This window comes from Alexandromys fortis, unplaced genomic scaffold, assembly GCF_014885135.2.
Source record: "Alexandromys fortis isolate MF-2015 unplaced genomic scaffold, M_Fortis_MF-2015_v1.1 scaffold_128, whole genome shotgun sequence".
Classification (NCBI taxonomy): domain Eukaryota; kingdom Metazoa; phylum Chordata; class Mammalia; order Rodentia; family Cricetidae; genus Alexandromys; species Alexandromys fortis.
The window spans coordinates 4,610,520-4,635,934 of NW_026068012.1; the positions used below are offsets into that span (position 1 = coordinate 4,610,520).

Consider the following 25,415-nt stretch of genomic DNA (forward strand, 5'->3'; position numbering starts at 1 on the left):
TTTCCCTGGATACCTTCATTCCTAAAGTCTTTGCCATTTGTCTTCTTTTCCTGGATTAGATTGTTGTAATTTCCCATTAACCTTAATCACAGGGCACAGTAGCACCAAGAGATGCCCTAAAGTATCTTCTGCACTCCAGACATAATAAACCCCTTTAAGCCCAACCAAATATTCTAGACTGCACACACCACATCCCCATCCCCCTACCCCTGGCTCTATATCCTGGTCTAAAACTTTCAAAGACTTCTGCTCTACCAGATGCCAGACTGGATCTAGGGACCCTAGGTAAGACACTACCCACTAACATTCCTTAAAGTCCACCCAGCAACCCCAGACTGCACTTTTTTACCCTGGCTCCACCCTAGGGCCCACAGCCCACAGCAGCTGTACCAGAGATCAGAGTGGTCTTCAGGACCCCAGGGAAGACTGCCCACCCCACCCACCCCTAAACCCTTTTAAGCCTATCCAACAACTCCAAACAGCAACACTGTCCCTGGATCCCATATACTAGCCTACTACTTAAAACAAAACAAAACAAACAAACAAACAAAAAAAAAACAAACTTGGCTATTTCAGAGACCAGGAAAGTTTAAGGAACCAGGTAAGACATTGCCCATAATCAGCTAACACTTCTTAAAGCTGACCTAGTAACACTAACACCAGGCAGCATATCCTCCCCTGACTTTCAAACTAGGGCCTACAGCCCTGGCAGTCTTACAGGAAGTGTCTGCTTCTAGGAACCCTAGGGAAGACACTATCCACTGCCCACTAAACCCATTTAAGCCTGCCCTAAAATCCCAGACCTGCACACAATTCCCCACCCCAACCCTTGGCTCCATATCCTGGTCTACAACTTTGGAAGACCTCTGCTTTAAATCAGTTTCTCACAGGCTAGGGATGTCACACTGACCAGCCAATGAGCAACCATGACAATATGTGGTTGTGTAGGTGGTAGGCATGTAGCCTGAGAGACATCATGGAGAGTGACATTGAAATACAGGACCTAAACAATAAACAGTTTCTGAACCTTGCTTGGTTAGGAATGCATGCAGAGAGTCAATTGCTGAGAGAATTATGTCTGCTAAAGTTGGTTTGTGCCTGAACTTGATCAACAAAAAGACACTCGGGAACTTGTCCTTGTGTAATTCATCTCCAAAGAGCAACTAGTCTACTTTGAATTGCTTTTGAGGTCTTAAATCAGGTAATGGTGTAAAAAGTTGTTTTTGTAACGGAGAATATTGCTATTTTCCTATTAGTCTGAGCTATGAAAAATATCCTAGTTATTTCCATTCATCAAAATTATACAGCTTAAGAAGAAATCATCTTTCTAAGCATTCAGATATATGTATGCCCAATAGATGGAATATATTTATGAGATAAACACACAGACAGTGGGGAAAATATTCGTAACTGTGTTTAGGGAAGAAACGTAATGGCACATGACAGAAACAGATTCACTGTCAGTGGCCCCACGGTCTTTGCTAGGTGGGGCTACCCATAAGAGTTATTCATCTGGTGGGCTGACTTAGTTCTCATCTTCTGTATACTCCCATGGCCTCTGGCAGGGAATGGCATTCATATTATTTCACCATGCCGCTTTGTGCAATGTTATCTGCTGAGATCCTGATATACACAACTACAGCTAAGAGATGGAACCATGACAAGTAGGATTGAACATATCTGAGTTCCCTTGTTAGAAATTCAGTATTCATTGGCTCAAGCTAACTTTCCCAAATGGTACATCCAAAATCTGGCCTGCCTTCAGTCACATGACATGGATCTATCTATGTGTGCTGGGAAATTACAAAATCACTGATCCTGCCACAATCAGATCCTATTTTATAACAGTGACTTCGGCAGCTGTCTGCCTACCCTGCTTCCCCCTACAGTGTACACAATAAACTATTCCTCCTATTCTGGTCTGAAGGTGAAGCCATGTCCACACACAAACTCTTTTCCTGCTACTGAAATGGACAGTTGACTATATGACTCAAATTTGTAATTTTAAAACTTAGTGGTGGCTGAGGTCTTTAATCTAAGAATTTAGTTGGTTTAATCACAACATGATCCTTATGTGGGAACACGGCTACCTGGTCCTACCTAAGAAATTTTGTCTTGCTGGGTGGTGGTGGCACATGCCTCTAATTCCAGCACTTAGGAAGCAGAGGTAGGCAGATCTAAGTTTGAGACCAGCCTGGTCTATAAGAGCTAGTTCCAGGACTGCTAGGGCTTTTACACAGAGAAACTCTGTCTCAAAAAAACAAAAAACAAAATTAAAAAAGTCTCATAAACATTGTTCTATAAGGCTAGAGGTACTATTGGTGTAGAATTAATGTGCTTTGCCATGGACAAATCATTCCACACATTTAAAAGTTTAATAAGCAAAAAATCTCTTTAATAACAGTATGCATCCAGGGGTGTTTAATGCTAAAAGAGGAGGGAGCCTGGCACAGATTTTGCATTCCACATATGCTGTCATTCTTAAGCCTCTTTTAGGTTTAGGCCTGAAGTGTTATACTTTGAACAATTTAAAAAGGGAGAGGAGAATGGAATCTAACCACTTAGGCAGATGGAATGTATTTACAGAGCAAAACTCTTTCAGATCATGCATTATGATCTAAATATAAATGTATTATGTATGATCTAAAAGATAAATAGATCATAATGCATGCTCTCAAAGGTACATTTGAAAGAAGTATCAATGCTACAACCCTCACACATACAAAGGATATAGAACACAAATACAAAAAAAAATGGAAGTCACCTTTCCACACTGAATGATATTTTTAAATGAACAGCTATTCTGCCTATTCTAACTTCAGATTAAGGCTTCTTTTGCTTCTGAGCAAGAAGGCTCAAAGGCCACAGCTGCTTCTAGGAAGGACCAGAAAGGGTTCATTTTAACTAGCGCTGACTGTTGTTTCATTTTTAAGCTTTATGTATATGGGTGTTTGCCTGTACATGTCTGTCTGTGTGCAGTACCTAAAGAGGCTAGAAGAGGAAATCATATTCTTGGAACTGGAGTTATAGGAGATGATTAGCAACCATAGTCTCTGGCAATATAACCTGAGTCCAGTGCTCTTAACTGCTATCTCTCAAGCCATGCTTTTAATTTAAAACTTATTTTTATAGATTTTAATTAAAATATATTATATCACTTTCCCCCTTCCTTGTCCTCTCCATCCCTTCCCAAATTTCTTCATCTAATTGTTCTAATTTTAAACCATCCATTGTGTAATCATAGAGACCTAACTCTTTTTAAAGTGGGGGAAAAACTTTTACCTGATTCCTCCCTTTAAGAATTCCCAATTTTCTCACCAAATGTGCCAACAATAACAATTATGACATGAGGCTGAGTGCTGCTGTGTACAACAGTAAAAACCTGACCAAATTTCAAGGCAGCTACCTAGTTTGGCAGCATCCCGAAAAGGGGTTTCAGGAAAAGCCCAACAGGAGAGAAGAAAGGAAACAGCTGGTTAGGGTATTGACTCCGACTGTATGTACTTCGACCTATACTGGCTGCAAAGCCTCAGGCAAATGGCTGTACCCCAAAAGTTGGGCGCCGATTTAACACAAATTCTAGTCATTATTAATAAAAACCCAGAGACAGATACTGGGGTAAAGCTGAAGATGACAAAAGCACAGCTGCCGTCACCAGAGAGTTCTCACCTCTACCAATGCTCAGATGGAAGCGGTGATCTTGTCCTGACTGCAATGCACCTCAGACTCCACTGAGCTCCCGTCTCCTCCCACCTCATATTCCTCTCTCTGCCCAATCATATCACTCCTGTCTTCAACTCCCTAGTGTGGAATCCCAAATGCTGAGATTACCTTTGTGTGAGCTTTGTTTTTCTTTTAGACTGGATCAATTTCACGTAGCTCAGGATGGCCTTGAGCCAACAGAGATCAATCTGCCTCTGTCTGGGATTAAACATATAAACCACCACTGCCTGGCCTCTATGGCTAACTAATGTGGCTAGTTTTGCACCCTGATCTTCAGGCAAGTTTTATTTGTTAGATCATAAACAAAATATTGCTACAGTTACCCATTTAAACTCATAGGGCTTTTGTTCCATGGAGTTGGCAAACAAAATAGAGACAGACATAATAACGCTTGAACAGGTTGGTGACACTGTCAAAATGTCTTTTCCAGAATACTCTTATGTAACTGAATATACATGAGTTGGCTGAAGACCTTACCAAATACTTTATAGAAACAAGGTTTTCAGTATTAGTTTTTTTTTCATATGATTAGTGCAATATGCAAAGGCTTTAACAGATTGATTGCACACAAAAACTTTACCACATTGACAACATTTATATGGTTTCTCTGCAGCATGATTTTTTCTCATGATTTTGAAGACTACTGATACATGCAAAGGCTTTACCACACTGGTTACATTTATAGGGTTTCTCTCCAGTATGGGTTCTTTTATGCATTTGAAGATGACCGTGCTGTGCGAAGGCTTTACCACACTGATTACATTCATAGGGTTTCTCTCCCGTATGTGTTCTGTCATGCATTTGAAGATGACTGGGACGTGCAAAGGCTTTACCACACTGAATACATTCATAGGGTTTCTCTCCAGTATGTGCTCTTTTATGTATCTGAAGAGTACTGAGATGTGCAAAGGCTTTCCCACACTGAATACATTCATAGGGTTTCTCACCAGTATGTGTTCTTTCATGCCTTTGAAGACTTTTGTGACATGCAAAGGCTTTACCACATTGATTACATTCATAGGGTTTTTCTCCAGAATGTGTCCTTATATGTATTCGGAAATAACTCTGACTTGTAAAAGCTTTACCACACTGATTACATTCATAGGGTTTCTCTCCAGTATGTGTTCTTTCATGCATTTGAAGACTACTAAGATGTGCATAGGATTTACCACATAGATTACATTCATAGGGTTTCTCTCCAGTATGTGTTCTTTTATGCAGTAGAAGTTGACTATGCTGTGCGAAGGCTTTACCACACTGATCACATTCATAGGGTTTCTCTCCAGTATGTGCTCTTTTATGCATTTGAAGAGTATTGAGATGTGCGAAGGCTTTACCACACTGAATACATTCATAGGGTTTTTCTCCAGTATGTATTCTTTCATGCCGTTGAAGATGACCAAGATGAGCAAAAGCCTTACCACACTGGTTACATTCATAAGGTTTCTCTCCAGTGTGTGTTCTTTCATGCATTTGAAGATTACTGAGTTGTGAAAATGCTTTACCACATTGAATACATCCATAGGGTTTCTCTCCAGTATGTGTTCTTTCATGCCGTTGAAGAGAACTGTGAAATGTAAAGGCTGTACCACATTGAGTACATTCGTAGGGTTTCTCTCCAGTATGTATTCTTTCATGCATTAGAAGATGACTGTATCGTGCAAAGGCTTTACCACACTGATCGCATTTATACGGTTTCTCTCCAGTATGTGTTCTTTTATGCATTAGAAGATTACTGTAACGTGCAAAGGCTTTACCACACTGGTCACATGCATAGGGTTTCTCTCCAGTATGTATTCTTTTATGTCTTTGGAGAGTACTGAGATCTACAAAGCCTTTACCACACTGATTACACTCAGAGGGTTTCTTTCCAGTAGATGCTCTTTCATTCCATTGAAAATGACTGTCATAGGCAAAGGCTTTAACATATTTAGTATATACAGAAGGTTTTTCTCCAGCTTGACTTCTTTCAAGCCTGCAAGAATAATTGGCACAGGTAAACACTTTAACACATTTAATACACTGTTCAATAGTTATATCTGTATGAATTAATTTTACAATTTGGTCCAATTGTAAAGAGGAGGCAGATCTTAAAGTTTTATTACTCATGTTGTTCTTCATTAAGGGTTGTTTTGCCTCTTTAAGACACCTGTGATGGTAAGATCCTTTCTTACATAGTTTACAATTATAGCATTTTCTTATATGAGATTTTTCACATATTTGAAGAGAACTGAAAAACTGAGAGCTTTACCACCCTTACTGCATTCACGAATTTTCCTATACTGTGAGTCACACTACATTTGCCAAGTGAACTAGGACATCTGTTGTGTGAGAATTTAATGATCATTAATGCACTTTAAACTGTGCTTATTTACATTGCTGCTTTTGTTTAAAACTTTCAGGATATACAATTTCTTCAGAGACACATTTTGTATCAGCTTGCACATGAAAATTACCTTGAATGTTTTCCTGAACTTTGACAATGTTCTTCATTATTATGGTCTTTCCAACTGTATCCTGAAATATAGTACCAAAAATGTATGTTATGTTATTGTGTAAAATTTATGTTACTATCTTCAGTAAACATTAGAACCATGCCTGATTTATTCACCTCATTCTTTTTTCTCAGTCAGAGCATCAATAACCAAGGAATAGTTGTCCCCTTATTTTAAAACATGAAGAAAAATGCAGACTTACCAATAGTACTGAGGTTTCTGTAGGTCTCCAGCATCACGTCTTTGTAGAGATTCTTCTGGGAAGGATCCAGCAAACTCCATTCTTCCCAAGTGAAGTTGACATGCACATCATCATAGGTCACAGCATTCTAAAACATCCCATACATGTTTACAACAGAAAGTATGATACTGACAACATTGTAAATGAATATTCTTTAACAGTATAGTCATATAATTCTGGTGCTCCCAACACTAATTCCATGACATAGATATTATAATGTAATTACCAAGTCACTTTAGAAGTAAACTGGAGGGTCACCTCTGTCATTTCTGTACCCTTAAATGGGATATCACCTTAGAAGAGAAATATCTATTAACAAACACAAAGAGAAAAGTAAACAGATCAATAGTACAGAATACATGTAAAAGAAATTGTATGAAAAACTAACTATAAAAAAGAAAAATAAGATGGATAAATTGGTTATATTGGCTTATGCCTCTAACCCCAGCACTCAGAAGGCAGAGGCATGTATATCTTTACCTGCCTCTGAGTTGAATGCCAGCCTGGATTACGCAGCCAGGACCAAGATAGCTATAAGTACATATTAAGACCCTGTCTCCCATGCAAAAATCAGTCAAACAAAAAAAAGATAGAAAGAACTCACAGGTGTTTACTGAAGCTTCTACAAAGAGTTAAGAATATAAATGTTGTCTATAGCTAATCAACACAGGGCTGGAGAAATGGCTCAGTAGTAAAGAACTCTTGTTGGTCTTGCATACAAGTGGCCTCAATTGCCAGTACTTATATGGGGGATCACAACTATCCATTATTTCCAGTTTAGAGTTTCTGAGACCATCTTTTGGTCACTATGAGGACAAGGTACCCATGTGATGCATATCCAGACATACAGGTAAAATACTCATATTCATTAAAAATTCAAAACAAACATAACAGGCAGGAAGAAGGTAATACACCTGTAATCCAATGACTCAGAAGGCTCAGCCAGTATTAATGGCATGAATACATGCCATCTTGGAAAACAGAATGATACCCTCTACAAATTATAAAATTCAAGATAAGGAGTGAAGCTGAGTACAACAGTATGTGCTTGACATGTACAAAAACCTACATTCCAGGTTCATCACCCAATGACATAAAAACAAAAATTCTAAGAATGTTGCCCCACCTTTAATCCCAGGACTTGGGAGCTAGAGTCAGGGGGAGCTCTGAGTTAGAGACCAGCCTAGTATATAGAGCTACTTTCAGGATAGCCAGGGCTAAACAGACAAACCTAGTCTTCAAAACCAAACAAACAAACCAAGAAATTAAAACAAAAGTTACCAAAGTGTCTTAGCACTGAATAGCATTGCTTGTACTGTATCTTATGTGAGAGAGAGAGTCTATAATGGTGGTGAAGGCATGACAGCAAAAGCAGGAAGCTGGCTGATTAGTTTTAACCACAACCCGGTCGACACAAAAAACAGGAAATGGGTTGAGGCTACAGAGACTCCTATCACACCCCCAATGATGAATTTTATCCAGAAAGGCTCCTCTTACTAAAGGTTTCACAAGCAATCAAAAGAAAGTCACCAAGGAGAGATACATGTTCAAATACATCATCCTATCGGGTAGGTTTTACAATCAATCAATCAGTTACATTCTGATCCAAGTCACTATATGCTCATGGTCATCCATGAAGAATATGTATTGAGTCATTTCAGTGATCTTTATAGGCTGCAACAGTCTATACACTGTTCAAACGTCCAAAGTCTCTTCAGACAGTGATATCTTGTAATTTCAGAAAACAAGTTACAACTTTCCAACATACAATGGCACAGAAAACCATTCGTATACCAAAAAACAGAAATGGAGACAGTGAGGGATGATTGGATCAAGCCAGGACTGAAGCACAGCAGGACAAACATCAAATTCTGTAGCTCTGTTTCCGATGCATGGGGCTTCAGGTTGAAAGGGCTTAGATGGCCCTATCCCTGCAACTTCTCATACATCTCTCTCTTTGGTTACTTCTATCCCCTATATGTAGCCACTTCTCCATGGAAGATGCCTCAAAGCTTAGGTATCTGAATATCTTATGGTCTCAAAATGCAACCCAGGCTGTTGTGGAATATTATTATAAGATGTGCTATATTTGTTTACGCTGTGGAACATTTGCTTTACTCATGCAAAGATGTATTCTATTCTTCTGTGTTGCATTTGTTTAACTCTGTGAAGCTGTGAAACTTTGCCTGTATAAAATATGTTATTGGTCTAATAAATAGCTGAATGGCCAAAACCTTGATGTGAAATGATAGGCAGGTCTGGTAGGCAGAGAGAAGAAATGGGAGGAAAAATCTGGGAAAAAAGAAAAATAAGAAAGGGGAGTAAGAAAAGGAGAGGGCACCATGGGCAACCCACCCAGCTACACAGCAAACCGTGGAATAAGAAGTAAAGATATTGCCTGGATGGCTAGGAACCAGAACTTGGATGGCTTAGAGAACTAATGTAAAACCAAATACATCTGACCAAGAAAAAAAAATCAATGAAATGATTCATAATTATATTCTCCTATAATCAGTGACTGGTGCCTGGTCCAATTGTCATCAGACTTTTCTTTCTGCAACTGATGGAAGCATATGCAGAGATCCCTACCTAAACATTAGTTGTACTCTAGAAATCCTGCGGAAGGAGGGGGTGAGAATTGTAGAATCCAGAGGGGTTTAGAAAACCCAGAGAACAAGGCCCACAAAGTCAACTAAACAGGGTTCACGGGGACTCAGAGAAACTGAGGTCGCAATCATGGAGTGCTGGTAACAAAAACTTCACAGAGGTGCAGCTGATGGTAACTGGAGTTCAGCTGTCAGTCCACCAAAGGATTCTCTCTCTGAGGGATGTGTCTCATTCAAGCAAGGCTCCCAAGAACGCAGTTTCCAGAATGTACTTTGCTTCTGCCGTCTCCCTGCAGCCACTGCTACTATGAATATGGTATGGAAACCCCTCACTGCTGTGTGTTTATCTCATAAATATATTCCAACTACTGGGCACATGTATATCTGTGTTATGGTTGGGAAGGCGATGTCTTCTTAAGTTGTATAATTTTTATGAATAGAAATAAAGCTAGGATAGTTTTCAAAGCTATGCCTGTTCTATACAAGGCCTGTGAGTCATACCTGAGAGCTGTTTTATATCATAGCTTATGCTGAAAGAAGAAAACAGCTGCAAACCCAAGCTCTAAGACAACTGTATATCATTAGCTGATTTAATACTTCAAAGTAACTTTAAATTAAGACCAAATATCTTGCTAACGAATTTTAAGATATACATTCCCAGAAATAGAAGTCTAGTTCACAAGGGCATACTGAGCTATCTGGATAGGTCATAAATATAAAAAAAAAAGGCCAATTATTGCTAGCTGGCAAATGATTTAGTCCTTGCACCCATTCCTGACCTCAATTTATAAAAATATATTCTGACTAGTCAAAGCTATAGAAAATAATTCGACTCTGTAATTCCTAATGAGGACTGCTGGTATTCTTAGGTAACCAGAAGTTACACAAAGGATAGGGAAATATATTTCAAGACTTAAAAATGTTCTTATCGTCACTGTGCTATTGGAGAATGCCCTAGTGTGCTAATATTAAGAAAATTAAGGCAAACCTAAGTCCCTACCATTTATGACACAACTCTCTTTCTGTAAATACTGCTAGAAAGCCAGCATTTCTGCTAATCACAAAATGTTCGATAACATAATGACTGATTGTTGATGTGCAGCTGCACTTTACAGCCAATTAAGAAGTTGAGCTTTGCTACTTGTATGTATCAGGATAGCTCTGCCTCTTGTCATCACCTTAAAACGTAGCTCCTACATCCAGCACTGAACTTCCCTGGATCAAGTCAAGACTGGTATTAGAAATTTTAAAGCATTCTAATCACATATCACTGGAGGATAATTCCCAACACTTCTTTCTAACAGTTTCTAAATTATTTGTAATACTTGTAAGACAAATCTGAAAGTGGAGTGCAATGTTCAGAACTCCAAGAAACCAGACCTTCAGTTTTCCAATCTATCTTCCTGCCTCCCACTAAAGCAATGCTTGTGTATACACACTGGACACATACAGCCTTCCATAGCCAGTGAAGCAGTCTTCCCCTCCCTACAGAGTCTACACCCAGGAAGTCTCAGTGAAGAAGGACTACTGCCCAGGTCATCACATGGATCAATGGAACCACAGTCTGGCTCATGGTCTATCCAAGTCACAGAAGCTCTGACAGCTCAGCAGAACTGCTCCTCTTGGTCTGAGTGTCAGAGATCCCCACACTCACTCTATCATGGCTTGTGGTCTCCCTCACAGCAGAACCAGAGGAGAATCTTGGAAAGAACTTGAAACCTCCCTCCCTCTGGTACTCCTAATTGCTAAGCCTTCCCAGGCTCCCACATTAGCTAAGGCCACCCCAGTTGGGACTCAGAACAAGAGCAGCTCCCCTAGTGGGTAACCAGAGATCAAATGACACAGACAGCCGAGTCTTCCCAGCTCCGCCCTTCCGACATAAGGACTGACAGGTTAACCGGGAAAATATGTATTTTAGTAGAAATTCTTCCAGTATCCTAGAGCACTTTCTGTTCCTCTTCCAAAGCAATACACACTGACAGTGTAGTGCACTCAAATCTTTGCTTCACAGCCGAGAAGTCCTGCAGCCAAACACAGGTTACATTCAAATAGTAACTGTTATTACTGTGTAACTATTGTGATTAGAAAACAATGGGCAGCCAATGGTAGTGCTCTTGGACAGGAAAGAGATTGTGGGCATGATGCAATCATAATCTCAAAGTTAAAACAGAATTTATGGTCATGTTTTCCAGAGACTACCAATTTGTGTCAGAGCAAACCAAGGATTACTCACATCTTTTATCTGAGGCTATTCATCTTCAACAGGAAAACAATAGTCCTGTTAAGCAGGGCCACAGAATTTTCCCAGATGTTCTATATTGGTTGAACTAATGTAACTAATTTGGCTTCATGATAAGATCAGTCCATTATCCAGATTGTTGAATGCTCTAGTTCAAGAAATGGCCAATCAGGACACGTATAGAACGTCTCAAAATGATTACATGACTTCACATTGCTAATCTTAACGACTGTGGAAGCAGGAAAGGGCAAACGGAGACTACTCATTCACAATCACACAGAAACCGTATCATTACAACACTGTTTGGCCAATAGCTCAAATACATTCCTAGCTAACCCTTTACTGTTTAGGTCCTGAATTTCAATGTCACTATCCATGGTGTCTCTCAGGCTATATGCTTCCCCCCTGCATTGATTACTCACTTCCTGCCACTCAGTGTGACATCCTGAGAGAAACTGTGTGATTTCTCATGTCTCTGTTTTACTGCTTACTTAAGAAACAGTATGTGATCCTGAAAACGTAATTCATATATTATCCAGGGTTTGTTCTGTGGAGAGATGTAAAAGAGAGGCATGTGGAGAGGCGAGAGTTATCTGTTGAGGAGAGATGTGTGGATAGAAGAGAGAACTCTATAGATGAGATGTATAGGTATATGGAAATTATAGACAGATTTTCAGAGAGGATTTTTCAAGATGAAGTAAAAGAGAAAGTCATCATCCAAATATGTGTGTTTTTCCTTATTACCCCTCAGACAGAAAAGCCTAGCGTTTCCTGCATTTTCTCGCATGCCCTGGTGCTTCTGGGAGGCTGGTCCACCAGGGATTTCAAGCAACCAGGAGAGAAAAGCATGAATCAGACCACAAACAAGATGATAGGTCCTTTTCCCACCAGAAGGCCAGATGGCTGGATGATGCTTCATTGCTATAGGAGTTTTCTCCTGAAATCCATTTCAATCTCATGAAAATTTAACAATAAAAAGTGTAGTCTTCACAATAAGCTGAATACTGAGAGAGAAATGGAGCAAGGACGAATACCTCTGTGAGCACTATTGTTAGCTAGCATATCTTACTCAGTGGGATTTTCCTTAGAAAGTCTGGATATGTTCATGTAGAATTCTCCCTCTTCCTAAGCATATTTAGTTATCAAATCCACTTCTGAACATGATCACAATGTAAAAGCAGAGAAATTTAGGGAAATTATCATCTCAAAGTCTTGCAGGAACATATATAAATTATAAAAGTGATGGAAAGGGGGCTGGAGAGATGGCTCAGAGGTTAAGAGCATTGCCTGCTCTTCCAAAGGTCCTGAGTTCAATTCCCAGCAACCACATGATGGCTCATAATCATCTGTAATGGGGTCTGGTGCCCTCTTCTGGCCTGCAGGTATACACATAGACAGAATAGTGTATACATAATAAATAAATAAATAAATATTTTTAAAAAAAGTGATGGAAAGAACTGCCTCATGGTCTTAACTAAAAATCAAGGAAATGGCACTGTAAAATTAGATTGCTTTGGAGCCTGCGATACCTGTCAATCATGATGATTCATCTAAAAGGTAGACGTATCAATAAAGGACACAGAATACAAATTCACTTTTGGGGTACCATTTTTTTTTTGTTCCAACTTTCTTCTCCGTTACTGTGATTAAATTATCTAACCAAAAGTAACTAGATAATGGACAGGTTTATTTGGCTGATACTGCTAGGTCACAGTCCCTACTTGTGGGAGTTTGGGATAGAAACTCAAGATAATAACTGAAGGCAAAGCATGTGTAATTATTGTTTCCTGGCTTCATCTCTTGCTTTATTATGCTCAACTAGTTCTCTTATTCAGCCCAGGCCCACTTGCTCAGAGATATTGCCAACTCAGTGGAAGAGCCTTCCCACATCAATCAAAATCAACACAATCTCTCTCAGACACAGTAACCAGATATTCTGATCTAGGCACACCTTCAATTCAGGTTCCCTCAGATGAATATAGGCTATGTCATGTTGACAGCAGAGGCCAATTAGGAAAAAGAGACAAGAATATACAAGAAGGTTTTAAAGATCCAAAGCCAATGTATCAATCCTATCAACCACTTAAGCAGCAAAAACACAAATATGAAGACAGCAACAACTGGAAAACACAGATATGCCAGGAAATGGCAAGAGGCTAGTGTCTAAGCTCAAGAAAATTAAAAATGTCTTTCCCCAGAAATTTCCCAAACCAACAAAACTCAAGGAACTCATAAGAAAGTTTCTCAATACAAAATTGGTGAAGGTCCAGATTACAATCAATGAAATCAACAACATAGATGGCACCACTGACAGAAGAAGACACACAGACAGATCTACAAATATATATTAGGGTTCCTTAAACAAGAACTACGAGTTTCTAATCAAAATCAAAAATCCAAGAAATCATTGACCAGCACTTATCCTGGACACTCCAATTTTCTCCTTTACTAAATAACAGAAAATGGGTTGGGTGAGGAGATTCACTTGAAGCCTTCTGCTATTTTAGCTTTATAGAAAATAGTTTGACTACTAAAAGGATCTCATTCTCCTATGATAAAGAAAAGGATGTCTTTCAGGATCATTTAGACATCATTTTGTTTTCTATGACTGCCTGTAAGTCTGCATCAGAATGAGGAAGCAAAAACATTTTATAACAAAATGCAAGATAACAGATTTTGAAAGAACCAGTACACACCTAAAGCAAGATGTTTTATTCTAATTGCTTTATAACTCACAAGCACTACTGAAAATAAGTTTATTGTTAGTTTTTTTTTGTGCATGTTTGTGCATGAGAAAGAATGTCTTCCATATGTATACAGGTGACACACAAAGGAGGGTGTCAGTTCACCTGGATCTGGAATAGTAGAGTTATGAGCCTCCAAACTTGAGTGTAGGTATCTGAACTCAGGTCATCCCCCCAAAAAATATGTGCAGAGCTACCTGCCAAGACCCATAATACCTTTTATCCAATAAAACAAAATTCTTTCACAGATTAATAACAACAACAAAACCTAAATAAATAAAGAAGTAATTTTGACGCATCAAAATTAAAATGTTGTGTATGGTAAATGTGTACCATAAAATGAATACAATTCAATAACAATGCCCAACAATTAAAACAGAAAATTTGATTACAAAGCTATATTCACAGTGGAAACACTCAGAATGCTTAATAGAATTATGAAAAAATAGTACACAGATTGATATGACTTCTATACTTACAAAAAGATACAACAATCAAGAATGTGTACAATGTCTGTGAAAGAATAAAGGGGACCGAGACAAAAAGACAAGAACAAAGGCACGAAAATATAGTCAATTTTTAATCAAAAGATCACAGGAAACATAGCCAGGAAAAATGTAATCTTGACCAATGTTATCCAGCTACCTATGATTCAATGTGGATAAAAATTAAATAAGCACAGATTTCACAACTTTCACAAAATTAACTCAAAGTGATCCTTAAACTATTGTTTCTGACCCTCCAGCTACTAATATTTCATTCAAAGACAAAGTCCAATGACCTAGAGCTCTCTCTGCCAATGGAGGTGATTTCTTGCTATGACTCTGCAGTCCCTTATGCCTCCTTGTGGTTTTAGGTAAATCCAGCTCCACTGATGCCCAATCCCAGAACAACAAATAAGAATAAGAGCTGCTTCCTGCTACATACATTATGGCATGAAATGTGGATTCTGCCCTATCTACCTGCCCCAAACCATGCACACTTGAGAAATCTCTGAGATCAGAAACTCCCTTTGTCTCCTGAACAAAATTTCACGGAATCACATCATTGTAGATGGTGGTAGCAGAAATTTAAAAGCATTCTAATTGTATTGCTGAAAGGTGATCCACATCACCATCTTCCTACCAGTTTCTAAATCATTTTATGACATTATTAAGACAAACCTGAAAGTGGAATGCAACATTCAGAACTTCTAGAAACCACACCTCCTTCAGTTTTTCAATCTGTCTTCCCACTGCATACCAAAAGCAGTGCCCGCGTGTGGGCACTGGACAGTGATAGTACCAGCATCATATCCTCCTCCATGCCAGGGCTGCAGAGTCTCCCCTCCTCAGGAAATCCATACCCAGGGAGGCAGAGAGGACAAGGGCCACTGCCCACGTCATCATATAGACCAAGAAAACCACAGTCTGGCTCATGGTCCATCCAAATCCCAGCAGATGACAGCTCAGCAGACCTGCTCTGAACACCCTATACCCACCATGGCATGGCTTGTGATCTTCCTTACAACTCCCTACAGCAGAAGCGGAGGAAAATCCTGGAAAGAATGCACAAGCTACCTGTCACTAGTACTCCTCATTGCTAGGCCTTCCCAGAATCCCTCATGGGCTACTGGCACCCAGTTGGGCCTCAGAATATTAACAGCTCCTTTACTGGGTGACCAGAGATTAAATGATTTAGACAGTACAGTCCTTCCAGCTCTGCCCTCCTAGCCCAGCAGACAGGGCCCTAGTCTAAAGTTTGTACTTTACCAGACATTCTTCCACTCTCCTAGAGCACATCCTGTTCCTCATCCAAAACACAAAGTGAGAGCACATCCTGTTCCTCATCCAAAACACAAAGTTATTTGTGTGCAAAATCCGTCACACACTCAATCTCCAGTGTAGTGAAGCATTTGCTGGGAAGTCCCGCAGACAAACAAAAGTCACATTCACACAGTAACTGTTGTTAAAGAAAGAAAGGCCATGAATTAGAAAAAAAAATGAGGGATCATGGTAGAGCTTGGAGGCAGGAAAGAGAATGTGGATATGATGTAGTTATAATCTCAAAAATTATTTTGAAAAGTTGAAACAAGCTTTGTGGCCATGTGCTCCAGAGACTAGAGATTTCTCACACCCTTTCTCTAAGGATGAACATCTTAAACCAGAAAAATAACAGTAATGTTAGACAGGGCCATAACATTCTACCCAGGTCTTCAATTTTGGTTGAAATACTTTAATTATAGGAAGTTGGTTTCATGATAAGGTCAATACTTTACCCAGAATTTTGATTACCGTGGCCTGTAGACCATACGAAATGACCAATCAGGACATTTAAGGAGCATCTAAAATTGACTACTTAGTTCTACATTGCTAATTTCATCTACTGTTGAGGCAGGAAAGCTCTCACCCTCTGACCTGCCTTTCTTTTTCTTCACTAAGACTCATAGTTGGTCAATGAACTCAATTCTTACAGAGATCTCTCTTTATTTTTAAGTCCCCAGTAAAAGTCAAAGTGATTTGAGGACACTCATTAGCTGGTCCATTTTTCCTACTTACTGAGGCAGGATTAGGGTTTCAAAGCAATTCTCAGTTACATAGCATGAGGCAAGCCTAAGCTATAGGAGACATTGCTCTACACAGAAATCAATAATCAACACCACTTGAGAGAAAAGGAATAAGACTATTAATTACCTAGAACACTAGAGAGCAGAAACAAATGGAGATAAGAGCATAATGCACTTAAAGAAAATATTTAAAAATGATACCAATAAGTGATTTTAAAATGATAAAAATAATGTATTTTAAGAACTAAAAAACTTAGATATATTGATGTTGAAAAAGAGCAGGTTTTTCCCTAGTAGAGGGAGTATCATTAATAAGATTGACTGATATTGCCCATATGTACATGTTGGCTGCTGACATAACTTATATATATATATATTTATATATATGTATATATATACACTTATATATAGACTTATAGTCAATGGCCGGTTTCTCAAACCTTTGAGCTGACATAACTGTGTCAAGCAGGACTGAACATATTTATCTGCATAGGAGAGCTGCCTAATTAGAAATTCAATATTCATTGGCTCAAGATAACCTTCCCAAACTGCACACCCACACAATCTGGTCTGTTTTCATTTACATGACATAAATTAAAACATGCTGGGAAATTACAAAATCACCACTCCCCACCCAGTACCACAGTCAGGTTCTATTTCATAAAGGTGACTCCAGCAGCTGATTTCCTAGCCTGTTTCCCCTACAGAGAACATAGTAAACTATTTCTCCTATTTTGGTCTGAAGACAGAAGCAATGTTCCACATGTGAATCCTTTTCTTGTGACGGCATTGGACAGTCGGCTACATGACTCAAGTAGATAATTTTAAAACTCCAAGGCGCTCCAGTCATCTAACTTACGGATTTTGAAGGTGTAATAGAGAGGAGAGCAAGGTCACTGCCCTAGAGAGCAACAGACTGGAATCAAAGCAGGAGAGCTTGTCTCAGAACCATTCTTTTTCTCATGGGATGGAAATGCAGCTATTCTAGAATTAACATGCCTGCCCAGGGACAAATCACTTCGCATACTTAAGAGATTAATAAAGAAAAATCTAATCTAATGAGGGTAATGCATCCATCTCTAACTGATGCTCAGAGAGACGCCATCTTAGACAGACTTTTCATTCCATATATGCCATCATCCTTAGGTGTCTTTTAGGTTCCCACTCCAGGTTACACTGTGAACAATTTAAATAGAGACAGGCAAGTTGCCAGTTTAGGAACTTAGGCAAATGGGAGAGATGTACAGCAAAGATACTCTCAGAGATCTGGAACGGCAGATCATTCTTCAGTGGCAGGGTCCTAAGGTGAAGGTCACAGGGTGTGGGAAAGATAAGACAGGTAGAAAGATAAAAGCTGGACTGGGAAGGTCTTGCACAAGCTATGTCCCATGCCAAGTTAGCTTCTTAAGAAAAATAGAATCTTCACTAGTTCCAGTAGGGAAATGGAAGGAAATGGGAGGCTTCTATGAAGTCAGTACTGGGACAAATTCAGGAGGAAAGCTAATCAAGCAATGCTACACAAGGGGAGCAGAGTATTTCAAAACATTAATTACTAAGCCCACAGTAGCCTTGAGACTGATAACCATAGCTCCATCTGGTGGAAAGAGCTGGATTCTCAGGATCTGAAGCAACCTGTCCAGCTCTCCCAAACGTATTCCAGGTTTCAGAGGAGCTCTGTTATATTGTCAATACCTCAGGCCCTAGGAAAAGCTTTCAAGGCCTAGGCCTCAGGCTGTTCCACCGCCCTGCCTGAGGCCCAAATGAAAACCTTACTTGACAGTGTTCTACTTTTCAAATACTTGTACCTCGTGTCTTATTGTGGATCTGTTAGAACCGATTTTCTCAAGAAGAAAACTGCAACTTTATGGCACACCAGGCCTTAAATTTAGTTGTGACCCTGTAATGCCTCCTTGAGCAGCTTAGAGGCCTGTTCTTTGATATGGGGATGGGTCTAGAGGTTGGTTGTAAAACAGGGGTGGGGGGCTTCTTTGTAATGATTTGGAGTCAAATGTCGGGAAAATCCTGGTGAACAAATGTGTATTCTAGCATCTCTAATAGGCTTGGTCAGCATACACTTCTGGGTCCTCCCCCAGATAAATTCTATTTTGGGAGACTCGCAGTGGTTGAGTACTACACAACACATGAGATGCCTTTTACAACCTTCACAAAATCAATCAAATGGATCTTACAGATAGAGGTAAAATGCAAAGTGTAGAAGGTCTAGAAGATATTGGAGAATCTAGGCCTCTCCGAGTTTGGTAACCTGCTTTCCATGGAAGCACCAAAAAGCATTCCAAAAGCACGCAGGAGTTGAATAGAAAGATGTTTCTACACAGAGCTCCCTACTGCTAATGCTCTGAGCAAATTCAGCCCACGGAGCCGTCATTCAAAGGCCTGCCTCTTGGTCCAAGGACTTGCAAGGGCTGCAGGAGACCTCACAGGGCAGGGAATCTGGCTGCAGGTTCCCACCCAGATCCGGGGAGGACCCACCATACTGACTCCCGCACCTCTTCATCTGCTCCGCCCCATCTGGGGACGGCAGCCCCCGCTCTCACCATGTCGTGGCTTTTCAGCTTTCCCAAACTCTCCGCGCAGCTCCCTGCAGCAGCGATCACACTGCAGCCCCCAAATCGCTGTCGCCAGCTCCTCTTCAAAGCCAGTCCTTCTGCCTGTGGCCGGAAGGGTCCTGCACCACTTCTGACTGGCAGGTCGCCTGGAAAGCCTGATTGGCTAGTGAGGTCTGAATGACAAGAGCGCCTCCCTTAGTGGTACAGAATACTTAAAGAGACAGCACAATGACTCCTGGTCGTAACTTCCATCCAGACACAGAACTTTTCCAGATCTGCAGAGGTATACATTCGAATAGCTCTTGTCACTGTCTCCACTAGCAGACCCTGCTATCTTCCCGCACTCCACAGGCACACCCCCTTCCTTCTCCTGGACGCGTTCTGGCTAGCTAGCTTGTAGAACCCCTGTCCCAGAGATGGAAGGAAGCCCAGAATATTAAATATTAAAGAGAGATTTAAGAACACAAAAGGAGATGTTTGTTCTGTGGTTCCATGCAGACTCAGGCGAACTGAAGGTACTTTTCACCAGGTTGCCACACGGACTTCAGACAACCAGGAAAGAAAAGCAGGGACCAGATCTCAAACAAGATAATAGTTCTTTCTTCCATCAGAAGGCTGGATGATGGTTCTATTCTTTTAGAAATTCTATCCCTAAAATTCAGAGCAAACTCATGACAAATGAATAATAGTAACAAGTAGTTTCCCTGGGAAGTTGAATACTTAGAGAATAATGGAGCTGGGAAGAATGTCTTTATGAAATACTCCTTCCTCAGTGGGCAGGTGAAAAATAAACACAAGTGTGTTATTCAAGGTTTTCTACAAGAACAGAACTGGTAGAATGGTAGAATGAATCCCACCACGTATACAGAAAGTGATTTATTAGAATGTCTCACAAGCTGTGATCCAGGTAGTCCAACAATGGCTAATTACCAATGGAAATTTGAAGAATCCAGTGGTTAGTTGATCTGACCATGAGGCTGGATGCCTCAGCTGGTCTCCAGTATATACCAAAATCCAGAAAAGTGGGCTATAATGCTAATAAAAAAATCAGCTTAGTAGCCAGAGCTAGGGCAAGCAGGCAAAAAAAAAAAAAGAGCTTTTTTCTTCAATATCCTTTATATATGTCAGCTGCCACCAGAAGGTGTGATCCATTTTAGAAGTAGATTGTATTCTTTATTTGTTTTTTTTTTTTGTTTGTTTGTTTGTTTGGTATTTTTGAGACAGGTTTTATCCATGTAGCCATGGAATTCATTCTGTAGACTATGCTGGTCTCAAACTCAGAAAATCCAACTGCCTCTTCAGTTCTGGGTTTAGAGCAGTGCACAGCCACTAAGCAGCTAAAGGTGGATCTTATCACCTTAAATGACCCAGATTAAAGATGGGTTTTAATTTCCAGCCCTTTAAGAAAAGTCCCTCACAGGTCTACCTCACTCTTTGGGTTTTAGGTAATTCTAGAGGTAGTCAACTTGACTACCAATAATAACCATCACAACAGCCAAGACAGAAGAAATGAAAAAGATTTCTTACTTGCAAGAGGCAAGGAGAGCATGGGAGTTATTTCCAAAACAATGCCTTTTCTAAACAAAGGAACGTGATTTTACTAAGGGATCTGGCCATGTTCGTGACGAGTTCTGCCTATCCCTAAGCATGTCCAGCTAACAAATTCACTTCTGAACATGATTGTAATGTAAAAGCAGAAACATTTAGGGACACTCTTACCTCAAAGTCATGCAGGGACATATAATAATTTTTTAAATGATGGAAAGAAATGCCTCTCCCATATTCATCTTGTATCACAGGTTTTAGCTGAAAATCAAGTATATGACACTGTGAAAAAATGATTGTTTGGAGCCTATGTGACCTGTCAGTCTTGGTGTTTTGTTGTAATTGGAGCAGCGGGGCTGCATCCCCAGCACCCCGGCCGCCTGCTAGCTTATGCCTGAAATAATTACACGGACATTGTATTCTTTTAAACACTGCTTGCCCATTATATCTAGCCTCTTCTCGGCTAACTCTCGCACCTGGACTATCCCATTTCTAATAATGTGTGTAAGTACCCCAAGGTGCGCTTACCGGGAAGATTCTAGCCTATGTCCATCCTGGGTTGGAGCTTCATCACGTGTATCTCTGAGAGGAGCTATGGAGTCTGTCTGAGGAGTCTTACCTCACTTCCTCTTTCTCCCAGCATTCTGTTCTGTTTACTCCTCCCACCTATGTTTTAACCTATCAGGGCCAAGCAGTTTCTTTACTGCTTAACCAATGAAATCAACAGATTGATATACGACACTTCCACATCAGTGTTTGATCTAAAAGATAACCGTACCAGCGCCACGATTCTCACAGATGCAAAAGATAGAGAATATAAACAGAAAACTTCGAGGAAAACTCACTTAACAGCACTGTTTCCTCTGCTCCTAGATGAACAGTTATGATGATCTCTATTAAACTCAGAACACAGCTGTTTTTGCCTCTGAGCAGGCTGGCTCTGCAAAAGGCCACAACTGCTTCCATGAAAGACCAAAAGGACTTCATTTTAACTAGCCCCGGCATGCTGTCTGTCCCAGACCTGTGACATCACTGTAGAGAATTTCACTCTTTCCTTTTTCTAACTATAAAAAAGTTACAGTAAATGGTTAGCTACCATGTGTGTTCTGGGAATGGAAACTGGGTCCTCTGTAACAAAACCCCGTGCTCTTAATTGTTGAGGCCTTTCTCTAGCCCCTCTTTTTTTAATCTAAAATGTATTTATTATGTATACAGTGTTCTGCATGCACGTATCCCTGCAGGCCAGAAGAGGGCGCCAGATCTCATTACAGATGGTTGTGAGCCATCATGTGTTTGCTGGGAATTGAACTCAGGCTCTCTGGAAGAACTGTCAGTGCTCTTAACTTCTGAGCCTTCTCTCTAGCCCCATAGCCACACTTTTTTTTTAATTTAAAACTTATTTCAATAAATTGTTAATTAAAAGTTATTATATTACCTTTTATCTCTTCATTTCATCTCTTCCCAATTCCATTCCAAATACTTCCTTGTTAAGTATGGGTGAATAAGTATGCTGAAATACATGAATACAACCTGCTGTATCCGTATTTGTTGGATACATGTGGCTAATGGGCTGACCATGTTGTACAGAGAAAACAATTAGGGATATCATTCCTGCCTGAGGCTAATTCTCTTAAATGGAGGGGAAATCTACTTTTTAATCAGCATCAGGTGTATGACCCTGACTAGCCTGTGTTGGACAGGAAACATAATCAAGGATAGAGAGCTTAGGGTGGAAATACCTTAGCAGTTAGGAGCACTAAAGATTCTTTCTAGTATCCAGCTTCACTACTGCCTGTAACTCCAGTATCAGGGGTTCTGACACCACCTCCTGCCTTTCCTGGCCACCATAAGGGAGGAGACTTGCATGATGAAAGTTACTTTTCCTACCTGGGCCACTTCACTTCTCATAGGCACATTGATGCTGAACTTGGTGCAGACACCCAATAGGCATGGCACCTTGCAATTCAGAACTCCTGGACTCAAGCAACCCTCCTGTCTCAGCCTAATGAGTAGCTGTAAATACAGGTGTGCTTCACCTCACAGGGCAGTGGTGGCACACGCCTCCATCCCAGCACCCGTGAGGCAGAGATGGGTGGATCTCTGTGAATTTGAGGCCAGCCTAGTCTACAAAATGAGTTCCAGGATAGTCCCCAAAGCTACAGAAAAACCTTCTTTCAAAAAAGGGAATTAATTTTCAAGTACCAGCAATTGGACACTTAAAAACATGAGAGACCTTGGGAAGTTATTCTAGATAGAAAAGAATAGAGTTAAGCATGACTTCTTGAGGGCAGCACTTTCTTGGATGGGCTCCACTTGCTAGAGGCAAGCTCTCTCATTTAAGAGAGGCTTCCTAACTCAGCTTTCGTTGCAGAGCCTTGCAGCTCTTTTAAGAGGCCCCACCACCAAACACTTAACTGGTATTTATGAGTAGCTGACCTCATGCCTTTTTGGGGTGGCAGGAGCCTTGACACACCAAAGAGTTGTGTCAATAAACATGGTTCCCGACAGTACCTCTGTCATGAGGCCAGAATCTCAGAAAGCTAAAAAATAGGCTGGATCCAACTGTCAAAGCCATGGTTTTAATCCTAGCCATATCACTAAGCAAATTAAAGACTTGTGTTGTCAGAAAAATAGATGTACAGTAAAGATAGATTCAAAGATGAAGAAAATATCTAAATAGTTTACACTGTATTTAAAGATATATGTAGGGTTGGGAGAGAAATGAAAAAGGAAAAAGTCCTTAAAAGAAAAAAGAAAAAATGAGAGTAGTTGGGTGTGGTGGCAAACACCTTTAATCCCAACATATGGGAGGAGAAGCAGGCAGATCTCTGTGATTTCAAGGACAGCCTGGATTACAGAGTGAGTTCAAGGACAAAGATACATGGAAAAACCCTGTTTCAAAAAGCTAAAAATTAAAAAATAAAAATATAGAGTTTAAAATAAAGCCACACAAAGATGGAAAACATGCAGAGAGTCTCAATACTGTATGTTATTATGTTTGAATTGTTTGAATGCTGAGGAAGGAGCAACAGCTGCTAAAAAGTACCTGTTGATAAATGCTGCTGAATTAATCCAAGATAGGTATTTTGAAAATACAATTGAAGTCAAAAGGAATGTTACTTTGTAGAAGAGGCTTTGCTTTTGTTTACACAAAAAATGAGAGGCTGTGGATTTATTCTAGGTTAAGAAAATTCAGATTTGATCAAGGAAGACCATCTGAGAAATCTCCAGCAGGAACAGATGGCCCAGATGTCAGAGTTCTACATCCAGAATGGATTCAAGATGCTGCCTGAGATGATCAAACCTCACAGCATCCTCCAGTCAGGACTTGATCATAATTCTAAATTTTCTTTAGGTCCCCATAAAATTATCAGTGCCTCCAATCATCAGGAAGTAGCATGGAAAACTATGTCCACATTCCCAAAAAATGGACTCTAGACATTTCCTTTGTTTAAAATGTTGGTTACAACTTGTTATGGATAATGGTCAGGAGAAAAGTTAAACAAAGGATATTAGATTCAGAGTTATTGCTTTTTTAGGGGAAATGCTCATCCTGTCACATGTATTTGAAGAGATAGCATAAAAATGGCCAATTAAGAAGACAGGGAGCAGGGCCATAAAATTTATTGAGGTTCAAGTGTTCTTGGGAGGCATCCTGTCCTTAAAGATAACATGTCAGCAATTTATGGCTCTTTGTTAGGTTTTCCTGCCCAAAAACTGACCAAAGGGGTCCAGACCTACCCTATCTTATGTACTTCTTACCCAGTCCCAAAACAACAGGAGATGACCTCCCCTGACCATGATGTTTCCCCTTTAAAAGTTCCCCCCTTCCCCATGTTTAGAGCTGCACTTCCCTTACCCACTGTATTGGTGTGGTAGAGGTGTAGTTCAAACTTAAGTTTGAATATTAATTAAAAACCCTCATGTAATTTACATCAGAAATCCTGCTCCATGAATTTAGTTGGGGACCAGAAATTTGGGTATAACATTATAAAAGTTGCTGTGTTGATAGTGTCTCTTCAGAGCAATAAAACCCCTAAAACACTGACTAATGAGTCTTTGTATATCATGTGAATATCATAAGATTCATGAATCTTTATCTTGTAATGTGAATTTATTTCCTATATATTCACTGTCACTCCTGATGCCATATGATATGAGGCCATTCCTAGATGTCAAAATGTTCAGGCTACCCAATGCCAACCTCAAATAAAGTATATAGATAACTTGCATGTTGTTGTAGAAACTGTGTTATCTTTACTTAATGGCTATTATCTACCTATAAACAAATACATAGCACATTTATCTTCTTGGGTCTCAGTTATCTCACTCAGAATGATTTTTCCTAGTTCCATTCATTTTCCTGCAAATTTCATGAAGTCAATTTTTAAAAGTTGAGTAATATTCTGATGTGCAAATGTACCACATTTTATTTGCCAACTCTTCTGTTCAGGGATATCTAGGTTATTTCCACTTTCTATTTGTTTTGTATAAAGCTACAATGAACATATGTGATCAAGTGTTCTTAGGGTAGTATGGAGTATACTTAGGGTATATGCCAAGAGTGGCATAGCAGGAACTTGAGGTAGAAAAATTTCCAACCTTCTGATTAAATGTCACACTGATTTTCAGAGTGGCTGCACAAGTTTGCACCCCAACCAGTAAGTTGAGGTTGCCCTTATTCCACATCCTTGCCAGCATTTGCTGCTT

General features: G+C 39.9%; 1 protein-coding gene across 1 annotated transcript; it reads right to left on the bottom strand.

The window, feature by feature from the left end:
* Window positions 1–756: 756 nt before the first annotated feature.
* On the bottom strand, window positions 757–21,710 carry LOC126513624 (zinc finger protein 669-like). Its single transcript, XM_050162108.1, has 5 exons — window positions 21,551–21,710; window positions 19,149–19,354; window positions 6,421–6,547; window positions 6,180–6,240; window positions 757–5,726 (listed from the first exon to the last, which is right to left on the bottom strand). Exons 1-5 carry the CDS (start codon window positions 21,708–21,710, stop codon window positions 5,693–5,695), a joined length of 588 nt encoding a protein of 195 aa, XP_050018065.1. The 3' UTR covers window positions 757–5,692.
* Window positions 21,711–25,415: the final 3,705 nt, after the last annotated feature.